An 18,696-nucleotide genomic window follows, 5' to 3' on the forward strand; every position below is an offset into this window, starting at 1 on the left:
AAGTCTCCTCAATACTGCACTGTTAGTGATTAAATTGTATAATGTATTATCAATATTTTATACTGCAAGTAGCAATCAGCTAAATCCAGTGTGGCAAATTTTATTGAATAATTAGAATTTTCAACAAATAAGTGAATGGGGTGAAAGAGGAGTTGATGGAAAGGGGGAAAGGCTGTTTCAGATAAAAGGAATATCAACCAAATACATGTGTGGACTTTTTTTGGATTTTGATGTTAACAAACAACTGTAAAAAGACTTGAGAAAATCAGGGAAACATGACCATGCACTTAATATTAAGCAACATTAAGGAATTATTGTGAATTTCCTTAGTTATATTTATGACACTGTGGTAATGTAAAGCCCGTATCTATAGAGATACATATTGACATATTAACAGGTGAAATGAAGTATACTCCACCCTCCCCTCATACCAGAAAAATAAAATTTGAGAGATAGACAAGACTGGCAAACATTTATGATTTGTTGAATTGGAGTAAAAGGTACATGAGGATTCATCTTACTGTTTTCTCTGATTTTGTGTATATTTGAAAATATCTGTAATACAAACTTTTACAAAGTTGTACTGAAATCCAGAAATAGACTTAATAGAAAGGACTTTCTTTTATAGAGTCTGTCCAGAATACTCTAGATATTTGATTAAATATTAGTGACTGGAAGAGTGATTACTTCAACTTCTTGTCTTTTATCCTGGGTAGTCTCTCCTATCTCCTCACTAATTCTTTGCATCAGAGGCCTTTTTCTTTTCCTGTCAGAGGCCTGTTTGTTTTTATTTTTTCTTTTTAATTTATTTTTTTATGAAGGATAATTGCTTTACAGAATTTTGTTGCTTTCTGTCAAACCTCAACATGAATCAGCCATAGATATACATATATCCTCTTTTGAACCTCCCTCCCATCTCCTGCCCCATTCCACCCCTCTAAATTGATACCGAACCCCTGTTTGAGTTTCCTGGGCCATACAGCAAATTCCTGTTGGCTATCTATTCTACATATAGTAATATTAAGTTTCCATATTATTCTTTCCATACATCTCACCCTCTCCTCCCCTCGCTCCATGTTCATAAGTCTATTCTCTATGCCTGTTTCTCCATTGTTGCCCTGTAAATAAATTCTTCAGTACCATTTTTCTAGATTCTGTATATATGCGTTAGAATACGATATTTATCTTTCTCTTTCTGACTCACTTCACTCTGTATAATAGGTTCTAGGTTCATCCACCTCATCAGAACTGACTCAAATGTGTTCCTTTTTATGGCTGAGTAATATTCCATTGTGTATGTCCCACAACTTCTTTATCCATTCATCTGTCAGTGGACATCTAGGTTGCTTCCATGTTCTAGCTATTGTAAATAGTGCTGCAGTGAACAATGGGACACATGTGTCTCTTTCAATTTTGGTTTCTTCAGGGTATATGCCTAGGAGTGGGATTGCTGGGTCATATGGTGGTTTTATTCGTAGTTTTTTAAAGAATCTCCATGCTGTCTTCCATAGTGGCTGTATCAATTTACATTCCCACCAACAGTGCAAGAGCGTTCCCTTTACTCCACACCCTCTCCAGCATTTATTGTTTGTAGACTTTTTGATGAGGCCCATTCTGACCCTTGTGAGGTGATACCTCATTGCAGTTTTGATATGCAATTCTGAGGGATTCTCATAAACTTTGCTTTGCTATTACCTGTACTGGGAATGGAAGAGAAGGAAGAGGGCCTGGGAACCTAAGAGTCTTATATAATCATGCTTTTCTGTGTTAAAGCTGTTAAAATAAGAGGAATGTTTTAAGGCAATTTGTGCTGACCTAGAAGGATGATATTTTGCTGTAAACTTGGATCAAAGCTGCCTTTTTTTTTCTTCCTCTGTGTAATAAATGCTTTTGGACTAGCCAGACCTAAAATGGCCACCTTTGCAAGCTTCACTGGAAAAGGGAAAATTGGATTTCAGTCTCCCCCTCCTTGCCCTTTTGGCCTGATGTAAGCTACATAGCTTCAGCTGGTGGGCCTGTTGACTCAGAGTAATGCACATTATATGTATTTAAGTTCTTAGTGATGTGTTTCTTAGCAGTAGATATGAAAATTTGGAGAGCTGTATTATAGGAATTATGAAAGCACTTTATTTTGTGATTGTCTAAAACAGTATATTATTTTAATGAAATTTTAGAAGTGGAAAACCAAGAAGATATTCCCCATTAAAACCTTGTTATTAGTGCTTTGGTGTACTTTGTAGAATCCCTGCAATGATGTATAAAGTTATGAGCACAAAACTGCAGAGCATACAACACACACACACAAACACACACACAGCACCTTGCTTTAACTGCAGAAGTTCAATAATTGATTAATAGGAAATGTTATTACTGTATTTACTCAGTTCTAAAGTGTTCATTTGTCAAATTTTTAACATTTCTGATTCTCAAGTGCATCTTACTTTTGAAAAGTTTTAATCTACTTAAATCACAGGTAGAACGTAACAGTTACCAAGATATCAGAATCAAACCAATAATGTAAATAAGTCAATCTGAAAGGCTATGCGAAACTAGAAAATTTGAAGTTACCTCTGGGTATCTTAATTGAAAAAATGCAAGGGCTAAAGCTTTTTTCTTCTTCTTAAAATGTATGTTTTTGTATTTAGACAGGATAGAAAAATGTAAACAAAAGCAGTATTAAGTTGTTAAGAAATGGTAGGTATACTTAGGTCTTAACCCTAACTTCAGTTTTTGTTTTGGGTGGTTGTTTTTTTTTCCTGGCAGGGAGAGTAGTTTGGCCATGCTGGGTGCACGTGGGATCTTAGTTCCTTGACCAGGGATTGACCTCAGGCCCCTTGCATTGGGAGCAAGAAGCCTTAACCACTGGACCACCACGGAAATCCCATGGTTTTTTCCTTTTTAAAATTTCCTGTTATTTTAACTGAGAGCTGGTTTCAGTCTTCTGCTTTGTATTTTTGTTGCTCCATAGCTAAGCCTTATTATATTTTATATGGCCTTGAGAAATCCATGCAAGATATTCAGTTGATAGCATTCATCTGTTCACAGGTGAAACCTTTTTGTAGATAGTTTTAATATTTGGCAAAGTGGCACCTAAATTTCCTCTATTTTATCAAAAGCTTTTTACTTTGTGGATAAGAGTCTTCATTTTTCATATTGTTAATTTTTAAAAAGCAAACAGTATTAAGTTTAAAACTCTTGTATACACATGTACAGTTTCACTTCGAGGAGCTGTGACAATTAAATCCATCTGAAATTTATCTTTATTTTGAGAGCATTTGCTTTTAATATTTAAGCATCTTTTTATATTCAGAAATAATTCACAGTGGCTAATTTACATCAAGATGGTTGTAAAAAATTCTGCTTTTTATTTTATTTTTTTCTAGTTTAGCAGTGTGCTAATTTACAAACAAAGCTTTAGGAATTAATAGAAAATGGAAAACAGGTTTCTTCTTAAATGAGGTTAATTCTCTGTTGAAAAATCATCAGTTTTGATATTATTTCATTTAAAAACTTATGTCATTTACTTCTGAGTTAAGATAGATTTCTTCTCCAGGAAAAAGCTGAAGCTGACAGTGTTAATACCTGTCCAAGGTCTTACAAGAAATAAATTGAAGAATAGTGATTTGAACCCAGTGTGTGTGATTCTGACACCACTATTATTATCTTTTCTTGGCTGTGCTGGGTCTTGCTGTGCACCGACTTTCTCTAGTTGTGGCTGAGCAAGGGGTACTCTCTAGTTGCAGTGCCTGGGTTTTTCTCAAGGTGGTGGCTTCTTCTATTGCAGAGCACAGGCCCTTGGGCACTCAGGCTAAGTAGTTGGGGTTTGTAGGCCTAGTTGCCCTGTGGCACATGGCATCTTCCTGGAACAGGAATTGAACTCCTGTCCCCTGCATTGGCAGGTGGAATCCTAACCACTGGACCATCAGAGAAATCCTAACACCAGTATTCTGGTCATTATACTCTGCTAATGCAACAAGGCAAACTGATTTTCTGAGGAGGCCTTACAAATAGCTGAGAAAAGAAGAGAAGTGAAAGGCAAAGGAGAAAAGGAAAGATATACCCACCTGAATGCAGAGTTCCAAAGAATAGCAAAGAGAGAGAAGAAAGCCTTCTTAAGTGGACAATGCAAAGAAATAGAGGAAACAACAGAGTGGGAAAGACTAGAGATCTCTTCAAGAAAAGTAGAGATACCAAGGGAACATCTTAGGCAAAGATGGACACAATAAAGGACAGAAATGGTATGGACCTAAAAGAAGAGGTGGCAAGAATACACAGAAGAACTATACAAAAAAGATCTTCATGACCCAAGGTCACACCATGATGGTGTGATCACTCACCTAGAGCCAGATATCCTGGAGTGTGAAGTCAATTGGCCTGAGGAAGCATCACTACGAACAAACCTAGTGGAGATGATGGAATTCCAGCTGAGCTATTTCAAATTCTAAAAGGTGATGCTGTTAAAGTGCTGCACTCAATATGCCAGCAAATTTGGAACAGTCAGCAGTGGCCACAGGACTGGAAAAGATTAGTTTTCATTCCAGTCCCAAAGAAAGGCAATGCTAAAGAATGTTCAAACTGCCACACAACTACACTCATTTCACATGCTAGCAAGGCTGTGCTCAAAATCCTTCAAGCTAGATTTTAACAATATATGGACCTAGAACTTTCAGATGTTGAAGCTAGATTTAGAAAAGGCTTTCTAAAGAGATCAAATTCCCAACACCTGTTGGATCATAGGAAAAGCAAGGAAATTCCAGAAAAACATCTACTTCTGCTTCATTGACTACAGTAAAGCCTTTGACTGTGTGATCACGACAAACTGGAAAATTCTTAAGAGAGATGGAAATACCAGACCACCTTACCTGCCTCCTGGGAAATCTGTATGCAGGTCAAGAAGCAATAGTTAGAACTAGACGTGGAACAATGGACTGGTTCCAAATTGGGAAAGGAGTGTATCAAGGCTGTATATTGTCACCCTGTTTGTTTAACTTATAGGCAGAGTACATCATGGAAAATGCTGGGCTGGATGAACCTCAAGCTGGAATCAAGATTGCTGAGAGAAATATCAATAACCTCAGATAGGCAGATGACACCACCCTAACGGCAGAAACTTCCTCTTTAGAACAAATAAAGAGCCTCTTGATGAAGATGAAAGAGGAGAGTAAAAAAGCTGGCTTAAAATTCAGCATTCAAAAAACTTAAGATCATGGCACCTGATCCCATCACTTCATGGCAGATAGATAGGACACAATGGGAAACAGTGACAGACTTTATTTTCTTGGGCTCCAAAATCACTGCAGATGGTGACTGCAGCCATGAAATTAAAAGGCACTTGCTCCTTGGAAGAAAAGCTATGACAAACATAGACAACACATTAAAAAGCGGAGACATTACTTTGCCAACAAAGGTCCATCTAGTCAAAGCTATGGTTTTTCCAGTAGTCAGGTATGGATGTGAGAGTTGGATCATAAAGAAGGCTGAGCACCCAAGAGTTGATGCTTTTGAACTGTGGTGTTGGAGAAGACTCCTGAGAGCCCCTTGGACTGCAAGGAGATCAAACCAGTCCATCCTAAAGGAAATCAGTCCTGAATATTCATTGGAAGGACTGATGCTGAAGCTGAAGCTCCAAAACTTTGGCCACCTGATGTGAAGAACTGACTCACTGGAAAAGGCCCTGATGCTGGGAAGGATTGAGGGCAGGAGGAGAAGAGGAGAATAGAGGATAAGATGGTTGGATGGCATCATCGACTCAATGTACATGAGTTTGGGCAAACTCTGGGAGGTGGTGAAGTACAGGGAAGCCTGGCCAACAACAGTGGTTGGCTCTGCTGCAATATTTATTAAGCTGCAAATGTGTAATAAGAGTAGAAGAGGTATGAGGAAATGCAAGTTTTATGTTCTGTGTATATTTTTGCAATATTTTGCCTCACATTGTGGGCGTGAAAGGAAATGTTTTTTAAAAAATGTCGTAAAATGGTATGTTTCCAGAACAACGTAAGGTTCTATGTTCCTAACAAGAAATCTGGCCTAAAAATGCATTTTTCACTCTGTTTTACACAAATGATCTCAAGTACCTAGGACATTATGAAAGTGAAAGTTGCTCAGTTGTATCCAACTCTTTGCGACCCCATGGACTATACAGTCCACGGAATTCTCCAGGCCAGAAGACTGGAGTGGGTAGCCTTTCCCTTCTCCAGGGGATCTTCCCAACCCAGGGATCGAACCTGCGTCTCGGGCATTGCAGGCGGATTCTTTACCAGCTGAGCCACAAGGGAGGCCCCAGGGCATTATAATAATGCTTAATTAACATGAAGATGCACTGATTTAGTTACATTAGTCCATCTAAAAAAAGGAAGTGAAGAAAGTGTTAGTCGCTCAGTTATGTCCAACTCTTTGCAACCCCATGGACTGTAGGCCACCAGGCTCCTCTTGTCCCTGGAATTCTCTAGGCAAGAAAACTGGACTGGGTTGTCATTCACTTCTCCAGGTGATCTTCACAACCCAGGGATCAAATCCAGATCTCCGGCATTGCAGGCAGATTCTTTACTGTCTGAGCCACCAGGGAAGCCATCTAAAGTTAGTTAATATTCATGTTTCGACCCTTGTCTCAATAGATCTATTTTAATTTATTTTTGAACAAAGTGTTTATATTAGAGACTTGTTTGTACAAGAGGAAAAAAGTCCACTCAAAGCATCATCTGTCATTATGCATTAACCTCCAACACTCATGGGTTCCCACTGGATCACTGAATCTTAACAATAAGTCTGTGCCTGTCATCCTCAGTAAATCTATTTTAAAATGGAGTTTTGTTGCTGGGGAAAAAGAAAGCAATAATTTATAAAAAATACTTGTTCTCTGACATAAAAATTAACAAGGAAATTTTGTTTCAAATTATGTTTTCATTTTCCTTTATATTTTAGAAATATGTCCTAAGTTTTGATAATGTTTAATATCCGTTTTATTGTCTATGTACTACTGGTAGTATTGACTAGAAGCCCATAGATCATATTTCAAAATGAAAGAATGAAGTATCATACCTCAGAAATGAAAATCTGAGTTACTGAGTAGTTCATGTTTTCATACTTAGGTTGATTTTTTGGGGGGGCCTCTCATTTGTAGGTTACAATTGACATTGGGATGAGCAACCTTATATTGGGAATTGCAATACTCTGAAAAAGATAACAGTAGAAGCTGAGGGCTCTAAGTACTCAAAGGCTTTTGATAATGCCTTCTTTAGTATTTGGATCAGTAGCCAAAATGAATGGCATAGCTCTCCAACTAGCACTAGCAATCAACTGTTATTCTTTCCTCTAGTGAAGACTCACAGCTTAAGGTTCCTACAGAAGAAACTGGGCAAGGTGGTACTGTTGTGCTGTCAAGATTGATTCTATAAGTTACACTCCTGGTTTTATATTGCTTGTTATTATGTAGTTAATAGGATAATAAGTCTGCGAGCTCCTTGAGGGCAGGAACAGTGTCTTCTTCTCCATTGCATTCCTCTTTCCTGGCATATGGCATATTGAATAAATGCATGAGTCCTTCAGCCTCAGTAAAGCATGAGATTTTTCTGATGTTTTGATTTGGAGAACTCTTTGTTATCCTTACTCTATAGTATTACGAATCCATCAGAAAATAATGTCTTTTTTGTATTTACTGTCTTTCAGTCATCAGTCCCAAAATACATTATAAATATTATTTTATAAATATCCATTCATAGACAATTTTATGTAATTTTGAGATTTAGAAGTCTTAATGCCTTACTATCCATGATAGTTGGTCCTCACCAAAGTAACTGACTCATTTAATTCTTTTTATAGTTGTCTACATAGCAAGGCAAAATTTAGAATTTGTGATCATTTTTATACTTTAAATTAATATTTATTGCCCCAGTATTTGAAGGAGAAAAAGGTTTTGCTGAGTATGTTAAATAGGAAATTTATGTATAATGAGATTCTGTATACTTTTCAAATTTAAGTAGTGAACTGCCCATTGACTTCTAATAAAATGTTTAGAACATTCTCTAACAGAGCCATTCAGAGTGAGGTATGCAGATGGTGCTGGATCATGAGCTATTTATTAACCTGCTTACCTCTATGAGGAGATAATGTCAGAAATTAAGTTTTTAGAACTTGCTTAGCAATTTGTTAGAGTAAGTTTATGTCTATTGAGTCTAACAATAAAAATTGGAATTCGTGTTTTGTATATTTCATTTTCTAGTAATTTTTATGTTTTTATAGGTCTTTTTTTTTTTGTCCATAATGAATGGCAATTTAAAGAAAAATAGTCCTTTACCAAAGATAATTTGCAATGAGAGTGTGGTTCTAGATAATTTGCATAGGTTTTGTACAGTACAGTTCTCAATTTCTTCAAACTAAGTGGAAATACATACATGATTTGCTCTAAAGTTGAGTGTTTTTTTTTTTTTTTTTTTTTTAAGATTTATTTGTTTTTGGCTGTGCTGGGTATTTGTTGCTGCACGTGGGCTTTCTCCAGTTGCAGTGAGAGGTGACTGCTCTTCATTGCAGTGCACGTGCTTCTCATTTCCGTGGCTTCTCTCGTTGGGGAGCATGGGCTTTGCAGCACTGGCTCGGTAGTTGTGGCGCACAGGCTTAGTTGCTCCGCTGGCGTGTGGGAACATCCTGGACCAGGGACTGAAGCCATGTACCCTGCACTGGCATGTAGATTCGTAACCCCTAGACCACCAGGGAAGCCCCTAAAATTGAGTGTTTAATGATGGGGTTTAACAAAATATTACAAACTGAAATAATCTTTATGTTGAAAGTAATTTCCTGTTGACTTCCACTTGTTTCAGTGTCTTCACTGAAGCTAACTTGTCTTTTTTTTTTTTTAATAAATGGGTTGAATAAAATAAAATGCTGGTTATCATGAATTGTTAACCATGATTAAAAATTAATAACAGAATAGTGTAGAGTGGTAAATTGTACTTTCAAAATATTACCCAAAATATACCCATTCTTTTAAAGAATGGTCATGATTCTTTAAAAAAAAAGAATGGGTATATTTTGGGTAATATTTTGAAAGTACAATTTACCACTCTACACTATTCTGTTATTAATTTTTAATCATGGTTAACAATTCATGATAACCAGCATTTTATTTTATTCAACCCATTTATTAAAAAAAAAAAAAAGACAAGTTAGCTTCAGTGAAGACACTGAAACAAGTGGAAGTCAACAGGAAATTACTTTCAGTCATGTTTGTGTGTGGTGTGGTGGGCGTTGTGTGTCGATTTTCAATTAGCCTGGCTGCAGGCTCCTCAGAGGTGTAGTGTTTTGAGCTTTCTGTCATTGTGCTGTTTCTCTTCAAGGCCAGTTTGTTGTAGTGTCTTGGTAGGATTCTCATAAATGGTGGTCTATAAAATGTGGCATTTTTTCTAATAAAAAATTCAATTAAAAAAAAAAAAGACATAGTCACAAGCGTTTCAGTGAAAGTAACTAACATGTATAATATTTAGCCTAAAGAATAAAATGCCCATTTTGCCCTAGCTTGGCCCTATATCTTATTGCTTGAAAATACCATAGATTTTTAAAAAAATTTATTGATGTATAGCTGATTTACAGTGTTGCGTTAATTTCTGCTATGTAGCATATTCTTTTCCATTATGGTTCATTACAGAATATTGAATATAGTTCCCTGTGCTACACAGTAGGACCTTGTTGTTTATCCATTCTCTACAGAGTAGTTTGCATCTGCTAATTCCAGACTCCCAATCCATGCCTCCCTCACCCACTCTTCTCCCTGGCAACCACAGATCTGTTCTCCCCTGGATTTTTTTTAAATGTAAAAATGTAAATATTTCAGACCTGCAAGGTGACTCTCATTTCAAACAGTGTTCAGCACTCTAGAATCAAAGTTCAGGAAAAGCATTTATGCAACTCCCTAAATTTTATGTGAAATGAAATTTGACCCATAAGTGATTTGTTCCAAAGTTTTTTAGATTTCAGTGAACTTCATTTAGTTCATTTTATTTTTTTTCCAACAGTTTTTTATGAGAAATTTCACACATACACAAAAGTTGAAAGATTATATTATAAATACGCATAACCATGTCCTCTGGAGGCTACACTTAGCATTTTGCTATATTTGTTTTATCATATGTTCATCCCTTCCAATGATCCATCTATTTTTGAAGCATTTCAAAGTTAAAGTGCAGACATCAGTGTGCTTCACACTTAAACACTTCAGTATGTGTATAATTAATGTGTAATGTATAATTTATAATGTTTTTGAGATTCATTCATGTTGTTGTTGAATGTGTCAGTAATTCATTCCTGGTTATTGTTGGGTAATAGTCTATTGTACGGAGAAGGCAGTGGCACCCCACTCTAGTACTTTTACCTAGAAAATCCCATGGACGGAGGAGCCTGGTGGGCTGCAGTCCATGGGGTCGCTAGGAGTTGGACACGACTGAGCGACTTCACTTTCACTTTTCACTTTCATGCATTGGAGAAGGAAATGGCAACCCACTCCAGTGTTCTTGCCTGGAGAATCCCAGGGACGGGGAAGCCTGGTGGCCTGCCATCTATGGGATCTCACAGAGTAGGACACGACTGAAGCGACTTAGCAGCAGCAGCAGCAGCAGCAGCAGTAGTCTATTGTATGAATATACTATAGGTTGTGTATCCTGTGATGGATACCTACTAGGCTGTTTCCTGTTTGAACAGTTATGAATAAAGCTGCTAGTACATACTTGTTCAAATTTTTTTGTGATTTTAGCTTTTATTTCTCTTTGGTAAATACCTAGAAGAGGAATTGCTGGGTCATAAAGTAGGTGTGTGTTTAAATTTATTTTAAAAGTGCCAGACTTTCTTCCAAAGTGGTCAACATTTCCATTAACATTTGCTCTACATCCCTGCCAATAGTTTTAGTTGTGATTTTAATTTGCATTTCCCTGATGACCACTGATGTTGAGTGTTTTTTTCAATTGGTTATTATTATCCTTGTATATAGCTTCTTTTGTGAATTGTCTGTCTGAATCTTCTGCTCATTTTCTGTTGAGTTGTCTTGTTACTGTTGAGTGGTTTGGGAAGATCCCCTGGAGAAGGGCATGGCAACCCACTCCAATATTCTTGCCTGAAGAATTCCGTGTACAGAAGAGCCTGGTGGGCTACAGTCCATGGGGTCGCAAAGAGTCAGTCATGACTGAGTGACTAACACTTCCACTTTTCTTGGCATTTTTATATATTCAGACCACAAGTCCTTTGTCAGGCATATGTTTTATGAATGTTTTCTCCCAGTCTTTGACTTGCCTATTCATTTGCATAATGGTGTCAGTTTATTGTATTTTTTCAACATTTTGTTATAAAAAATTTCAAACATACAGAAAATTGAAAGACTTACAGTAAACACTCATATGCGTACCACCCAGAATCTATCATTAACATTTTATTATACTTTTCCTGTCACAACTTGTCTATCCATTTATATGCATTTTAAGCTAAATTGTGGATATCAGTTCATTTTCCCCCAATACCTCAGGATACATACTATTAAATAGAATTCATTATCTGTTAGCAGCTTTTTTTTTCTTTCAAGTTAAACTTTTCATACAGTAAAATACACAACTTTTAAGTGAAGATTGACTGAATTTTGACAAATGCATATACGTGTGGAACTCTTAAACTCCATGTCAAGATATAGAATCTTACCAACACTCTGGGAAGTTCTCTCTTGCTCCATCCCATTTAATCCCCACTTCCATTCCTCCAGAGGCAGCCACTGTCCTGTTTTTTATCCACCATATTACTTCTGCCAGCACTTTGCTGTTGGTTGTTTCATATATTACGTATTCTTTTGTTTAAGACTTCTGTAACTTAGCATCAGGTTTCTGAGATTCATCCATATTGTTGTAGGTATCACTGGTTCATTCCTTTTTATAGGTGAGTAGTAATCCCTTGTATGAATGTATCAGAGTTTTTTTACTCATTCTTTCGTGGGCTTCCTGTTTGGGGCTGGGTTTCCAGTTTCGGGCTATTGTTAATAACTGTTATGAACATTCCTATACAAGTCCTTCTGTGGGAATATATTTTCATTCACAGGGTAAATTCAGGGTGGTAAATACTAAGGAGTGCAATTGTTGGATTATAGGGATAAGTACCAGACCCTTTTCCAGAGTGGTGAACCAGCTTGTGCTTCATTAACAATGTATGAAAGTTCCTTCCGTTCCACAGCCCCACCAAATTTGGTGTTATCCATCTTCCCTGTTTTATCTGTCACGCTGGCTATGGAATGGTATATATACCTCATTGTTTTAGTTTGTTGGTCTTTAAATAGCTGTTTCTTATATCCTACCTTCTCTATCTAACCACCGTTCCTATACAGAACTTACACATCTCTTCTTTGCCACTCCCCCCCCTTTTCTGTATTACTTTAACTTTGCCTTGAAATTTTTTATAATCCCACACTACCTACAGTGCAATCTAGGAGAGAACTGTTTTAAACTTGCTGACCATTATGACTACCAGAGCATTAAATTGGTAAATAATTTACACCTATTGTAGATTGACAGATATTTGTTACCTTCCTACTTGTTTAGTTTGGGGGATTTTTTAGAGGGGAGAGGTGACAGGATAACATTTGTACATAGGGTTATATGTACAAGCTACATATAGATTTATAAACACAAGTAATTGTTTCTTTCCATTGACTATAAAAAATTAGGTACAATTCAACTCTTTTTATAAAATAAATATGAAAAAGTAAGATCCCATTGGAAATATCTAGTGACACTAAAGTATTAATAAATTTGAAACCTAGAATATAATATGGAAATCTTTGACAGTGTGGCAGTTGTTTTAAGTTCCTTTGAGTAAATTAGTTGAGTAGCTACCCAAGTCTTTAATATGGAAAAATCACCAAGGGCACTACCACACCTGACTTACTTCATGTCTCTCAGAGAAAAAAATCTCAGTAGCTACAAAGCCTTCTTTTTTTTTCCTTATAGTAATTCTCAACCTTGGCTGCCTGTTAGAACCATTTGGGGGGAACTTTTCAAAGTCCTGTTGCCCAAGTTCTACTCCAGAGCAGTTATATCAGAATATCTGGGATGGGACTCAGGCATCAGTAGTTTTAACATCTCTCCAGCTGATTCCAATTTGTAGCCTGAGATTACAAACCAGTGTTATGCAGGAACCCATGAAATAAAATTTAAGTAAGTGTATGTGAATTTCTTTTCTGTGAAACCTCTGCGCTGACTACCATCAAAGGTACTGGAGATCTTTAATTTGGGCTTCACCATTTACAAGCTGTGTGACTTTGGGCAAGTTCTTAGCCTAATGTTTCTGTTTTTGTGATGGATTAAATGAGATCCTAATGAAAAGTTTCTAGTGCAGTGCAGTGTACAAGTAGGTCTTTAACAGCTATCGGCTTTGTTCTCTTTTGGAAGTGGTGTATATTGGAATAAATGAGGATTATAAACCATCATTATTCTCTTTTAAATTTAGTGCAGTCTTGCTTGTTAGGTGTTACTAACAACGAAATCCTCCTATTACATCATTAATATGGAAATTAGCACAGAGCTCAAGGCTCAGAGGTTAAAGCGTCTGCCTGCAATGCGGGAGACCTGGGTTTAATCCCTGGGTCGGGAAGATCCTCTGGAGAAGGAAATGGCAACCCACTCCAGTATTCTTGCCTGGAGAATCCCATGGACGGAGGAGCCTGGTGGGCTACAGTCCACGGGGTCACAAAGAGTCGGACACGACTGAGCGACTTCACTTTCGCTCAAGTTACTGAACTCCTGTGTCAGAGTGCTCAGATAGGGCCTCATACTCTGTTAAAGTCATCAACTGAGAACACAATTATCTGATAAAATATATCAGAAGTATGTTATTTTAAGTGTGTGCTAAAGGAACTATACACCTCTGACGGAGGTCAGAGATTTTCTTGGATTGTTTTTTCTTTAAAACACAATGTTTACACTCTGTACAAAACGAAAAATGCTTAACTCTTCTCGTTAAAAATATTTAGCTCTTTTAAACAAATTTGGACTTTCAGGGAAGTTAATGTCTCTTCTCGGGTGTCCTTGTATACCCTACAACATCTTGAACTATGCTTTATATAAAATACATAGGTATTCATTAAATATTTGTTGAATAAATGTTCTCATCTGAAAGATAAGAAAAAACATTGACCTGCATAACTGTTTTCAATATGCTTTGAAATAAAGCAACAACAGAAACTTACAAATAGTTGATTTTCTAAATTGATGTAGTACCAGTCTTTAATGAATTTTTCCCTAGTCTTTGTCCTGTGAGATGTGAGGGCACAGGTTGAGATCTTGATGTGCAAATAACTTAAAGAAACAAGAGGGTGCATACACAATGGACAGAGTTTCAAGCATTCTTCCCGCTCTCCAGCCCTTGCTTCTCTGGGAAAGCAGCCTAAACCATTCTTGTGATTCTCACAGTTTAATAACAAATAAGCAAGAGGTGGAATGCTTAATCCTTTTAAGTGAATGGTAAACACCACCTTGGAAGGCGTGTTTTCCAGGTTCCCCTCCCTTAGGGCCGTAGGTCACGTGAACTGAAAGTACTTCCCGATTCCCTGCCTGGGTCTCCCGTGGGCAGTGATCAGAGTCAGAAAGGGGCACAGCAAGGAAGTGATAGGCAGCGAACGTAGACTGGAAGGAAGCAAACACAGGGAGAGCACACGTTCCTAACTAGAGCGATGCCACACTTCACAGTGACTAAAGTAGAGGATACGGAGGAGGGGGCAGCAGCTCCCGTCTCCCAGGAGGGGGAACCCAGCTTAGCAGAAATAAAAGCCCCGATTCAGCATTCAGATGAACCAGGTGAGTACTCAGCTGGGGAGCTTTGGAGAACTGGAGGTCTCGTGAAAGAAAATAGTACCTAAAATATTCAAAATGCCTCGTTAAGAATGGAGAAAAAGTATTGTGGTTCAAGTGCTTTTCAGTCAGCTGTTTCACTCCTTTGTATACCTGATAACTTTTTTCACATTCTGGTTTGTTTTTCCCCACAATGAATTCTGTGTTCATTACCTACAGGTGAAACTGAACCGGTATCCGTGTATGAAAAGCGTTTTCAAGCAAAAAGAAAGGCACAGTTAGAGGCAGTTTATGTGGAATTTAGAATTCATCTTTCGCTCAGTTTAAAAAGTACATCAACAGGGAGCATGGTTCAGCAGTTTTGTACAGTGGACTTTGCACTTGTACTTCTCCAGTTCTTCGGTATTTTGCCTCAGTTTTTTACCAGTTAAAGAGTAATTCAGTAGTAAATCATCTAAGCATTCTTGAATGAAAGAACAAAAGTACAGTAGGTCAATTGTGACTAGCATAGCTTCAGGTTTAATAAATTTGATGAATGTGATTATTCCTATTATTTTCTCTAAATGGTAACAATTAATTACACTTGCTGGGGGAATTGTGGCTTTGAATTTTTAACATGCCGTTAAAATCTGAGTTAATATTATGGTATTAAATACAGCCATAGTTTGAAGCCATTTATATTTTAAGTCTGTAACTTTCATAAATTTTCAAAAATTTCTCTAGTCTGTGAATAAAGGCAAAGGGAATAAAAGTCTCTTAAAATTCCATTTGATTCCGTGATTCTAATTTTCTTTTAGCAAGTAACACATCATAATTCATTGCTGTAACTGCTATTGACTCTCTCCTGTCCTACCAAGCATTCATGAATTTTTAAGAATCTCTAACTTAAAGATAAGGCTTATCAAAATAAAGCTCCGTTTGTTTATCTTTTCATTTTAGTGAGAGAATTTACTAGGGGAAGATAAGAAAGAAGGTTTTATGGAAACTCTTTTTCCTCCAGGTTATTTTTTTTTTCCACCAGGGTATTTTTCATTTTGCTAAACAAATAGGGTGATAAGTTGAAATTAAGGTTATTTAAACTCAACAGGGAGTTACTGCGTAGCAAAGAGAACTTACTCAGTATTTTGTAATAGCCTGTAAGGGAAAAGAGTACATATAAAAATATATAAACTGAGTCGTGTTGTATAGCTGAAAATATAACACATTATAAATCAACTATACTTCAATTTAAAAAAAAAGAAAGTAAGGTCAACCTACATTGTACTTAAACCTGATTCTCCGAAACTCTCGGTCAAAGAATTTAGGCTCTCTTTTGGGACAGTGTGTATTTGAAGCTGCGCTTCCTTTGTTGTCTGTGCTTGCTGCCCTTAGATTTTAATCCTTTTTAAGCTTTTGTTTTTGCTGTCTCATAATCCCACAAAATGCAAAGCTGTGCATTCTTCACTCCTGCTCAATTTTATTATATTTGGTTTTACTATTTTATTATATTTACTTATTTTACTCTATTATTTCGTCTTTAGTGGTTCCATAATGTTGGAGGAAATCCACTTTATTCAGATTAGAACAGGGTAGAAATGATTTAATCTATTAGTAACCACCTAGAAAACTGGTGAAACATTTTTATAGCAACCAATATTTGTAATAAATAATATTGCTAGGCTTAATTTATTTTCTTCTGTAGTAATTGCTTTGGACAAGGAAGAAGTGACAGATATAATCTAAATTGAATTTAATAAGGCTTTTTATTTAGGCATTTTCCATGACAGTCCAGGAGGTATCCACTTGAATGAACTGTTGTTTGGTAAGTGAACAACTGATGGAAATACATTTTCTAAATTGTATTTATTTTTATTTTAGGATTAAATTAGAGGGAAAAAAGGAAGGAAACATATGGGGAAAACCTCAAAGTTTTTTTTTCTGCTTATTTGAAAAGCGTTGAGGAAGATAGTGGTTGCAGAGCAGTTGCTTGACATATGATAAGTTATAGCCCCTTGTTCTTCTGAGTTAAAATCCTAAATTGATTGTGATTTTATTGCAAGCACTTCTCATACTAGCCAGTTAGGTAACTAGTCACTTTTTTTATGGAGTTTTTTTTCCTTATTTGTCTGTGAGGAGAGAAAAATAGGATGTACCATCATATAAACTGAAAATATTTGGAAAGCAGATCATTCTTTAAAATGTGTTTTTTAGAACATGAGATGTATTTGAACTAGACAGATAATTTGAGATAGAATAGGTAATTGTAAACATAACCTAATTTTCGAAAAATGTTTATTTTATTTTTGAACTGTGGTGGGTCTCTGTTGCTGCACTTGGGTTCTCCAGCTGTGCTGAGCTGAGGCTACTCTCTGTTGCATTGCACGGGCTTCTCACTGCGGTGGCTTCTCTTGTTGTGAATCACAGGCTGCAGGCGTGCAAGCTCAGTAGTTGTGGCACATGGTGCTAGTTGTTTTGCAACATGGGGGATCCTCACGACCAGAGATTGAACTGGTGTCCCCTGCATTGCAAGGCAAGTTCTTAACCAGTGGACCACCAGGGAACGCTAAACTAATTTTAAAAAGTACACTGTGGTGATCCTTTTGTAATGTATAAAAATATCAAATAACTATTATACAGTATACCTGAAACTAATGTAATATTGTAAGTCTGTTCAGTTCAGTCACTCAGTTGTGTCTGACTCTTTGCGACCCCATGGACTGCAAAATGCCAGGCTTCCCTGTCCTTCACTATCTCCCAGAGTTTGCCCAAGCTCATGTGCATTGAGTCGATGATGCCACCAACCATCTTATCCTCTGTCCCCTTCTTCTCTTGCCCTCAGTCTTTCCCAGAATCAGGGTCTTTTCCAATGAGTCAGTTCTTCACATCAGGTGGCCAAAGTATTGGAGTTTCAGCTTCAGCATCAGTCCTTCCAATGAATATTCAGGATTGATTTCCTTCAGGATTGACTGGTTTGATCTCCTTGCAGTCCAAGGGATTCTCAAGAGTCTTCTCCAACACTACAGTTCAAAAGCATCAATTCTTCAGCACTCAGCTTTCTTTATAGTCCAGCTGTCACATCCATACATGACCACTGGAAAAACCATAGCTTTGACTCTACAGACCTTTGTTGGCAAAGTAATGTCTCTGCTTTCTAATATTCTGTCTAGGTTGGTCATAGCTTTTCTTCCAAGGACCAAGCATCTTTTAATTTCATGGCTGCAGTCACCATCTGCAGTGATTTAGGAGCCCAAGAAAATAAAGTCTGTCACTGTTTACATTGTTTCCCCATCTATTTGCCATTAAGTGGTGGGACCAGATGCCATGATCTTTGTTTTTTGAATGTTGAATTTTGAGCCAGCTTTTTCACTCTCCTCTCTCACTTTGATCAAGAGGCTCTTTAGTTCTTCACTTTCTACCATTAGTGTGGTGTCATCTGCCTATCTGAGGTTATCGATGTTTCTCCTGGCAATTCCAGCTTGTGTTTCATCCAGCCCAGCATTGCACATGACGTGCTCTGCATATAAGTTAAATAAGCAGGGTGACAATATACAGCCTTGACATATTCCTTTCCCAATTTGGAACCAGTCTGTTGTTCCATGTCCAGTTCTAACTGTTGCTTCATGACCTGCATACTGATTTGTCAGGAGGCAGATCAGGTGGTCTGGTATTCCCATCTCTTAAAGAATTTTCCACAGTTTGTTGTGGTCCACACAGACAAAGCCTTTGGCGTAGTCAGTAAAGCAAAGGTAGGTGTTTTTCTGGAACTCTCTTGCTTTTTCTATGATCCAACAAATGTTGGCAATTTGATCTCTGGTTCCTCTGCCTTTTCTAAATCCAGCTTGAATGTCTGGAAGTTCACAGTTCATGTACTGTTGAAGCCTGGCTTGGAGAATTTTGAGCATTATTTTGCTAG

At 37.2% G+C, this 18,696-nt stretch overlaps 1 protein-coding gene across 6 annotated transcripts in view; it reads left to right on the top strand.

Moving 5' to 3' along the window:
* SLC12A6 (solute carrier family 12 member 6) overlaps positions 1-18,696 on the top strand; it is an 85,072-nt gene that overhangs the window by 7,696 nt on the left and 58,680 nt on the right. For 2 of the 6 annotated variants that reach the window (XM_059890424.1, XM_005211497.5), the window contains exon 1: positions 14,598-14,810. The exons of the other annotated variants lie outside the window; for them this stretch is intronic. In XM_059890424.1, coding sequence (XP_059746407.1) covers positions 14,687-14,810 — 124 coding nt within the window. In that variant the 5' untranslated portion in view covers positions 14,598-14,686. Of the gene's footprint in view, positions 1-14,597; positions 14,811-18,696 lie in introns of those variants that run through there. 6 annotated transcript variants of the gene reach the window in all.

The sequence above is a fragment of the Bos taurus genome, chromosome 10, assembly GCF_002263795.3.
Source record: "Bos taurus isolate L1 Dominette 01449 registration number 42190680 breed Hereford chromosome 10, ARS-UCD2.0, whole genome shotgun sequence".
Taxonomy (NCBI): domain Eukaryota; kingdom Metazoa; phylum Chordata; class Mammalia; order Artiodactyla; family Bovidae; genus Bos; species Bos taurus.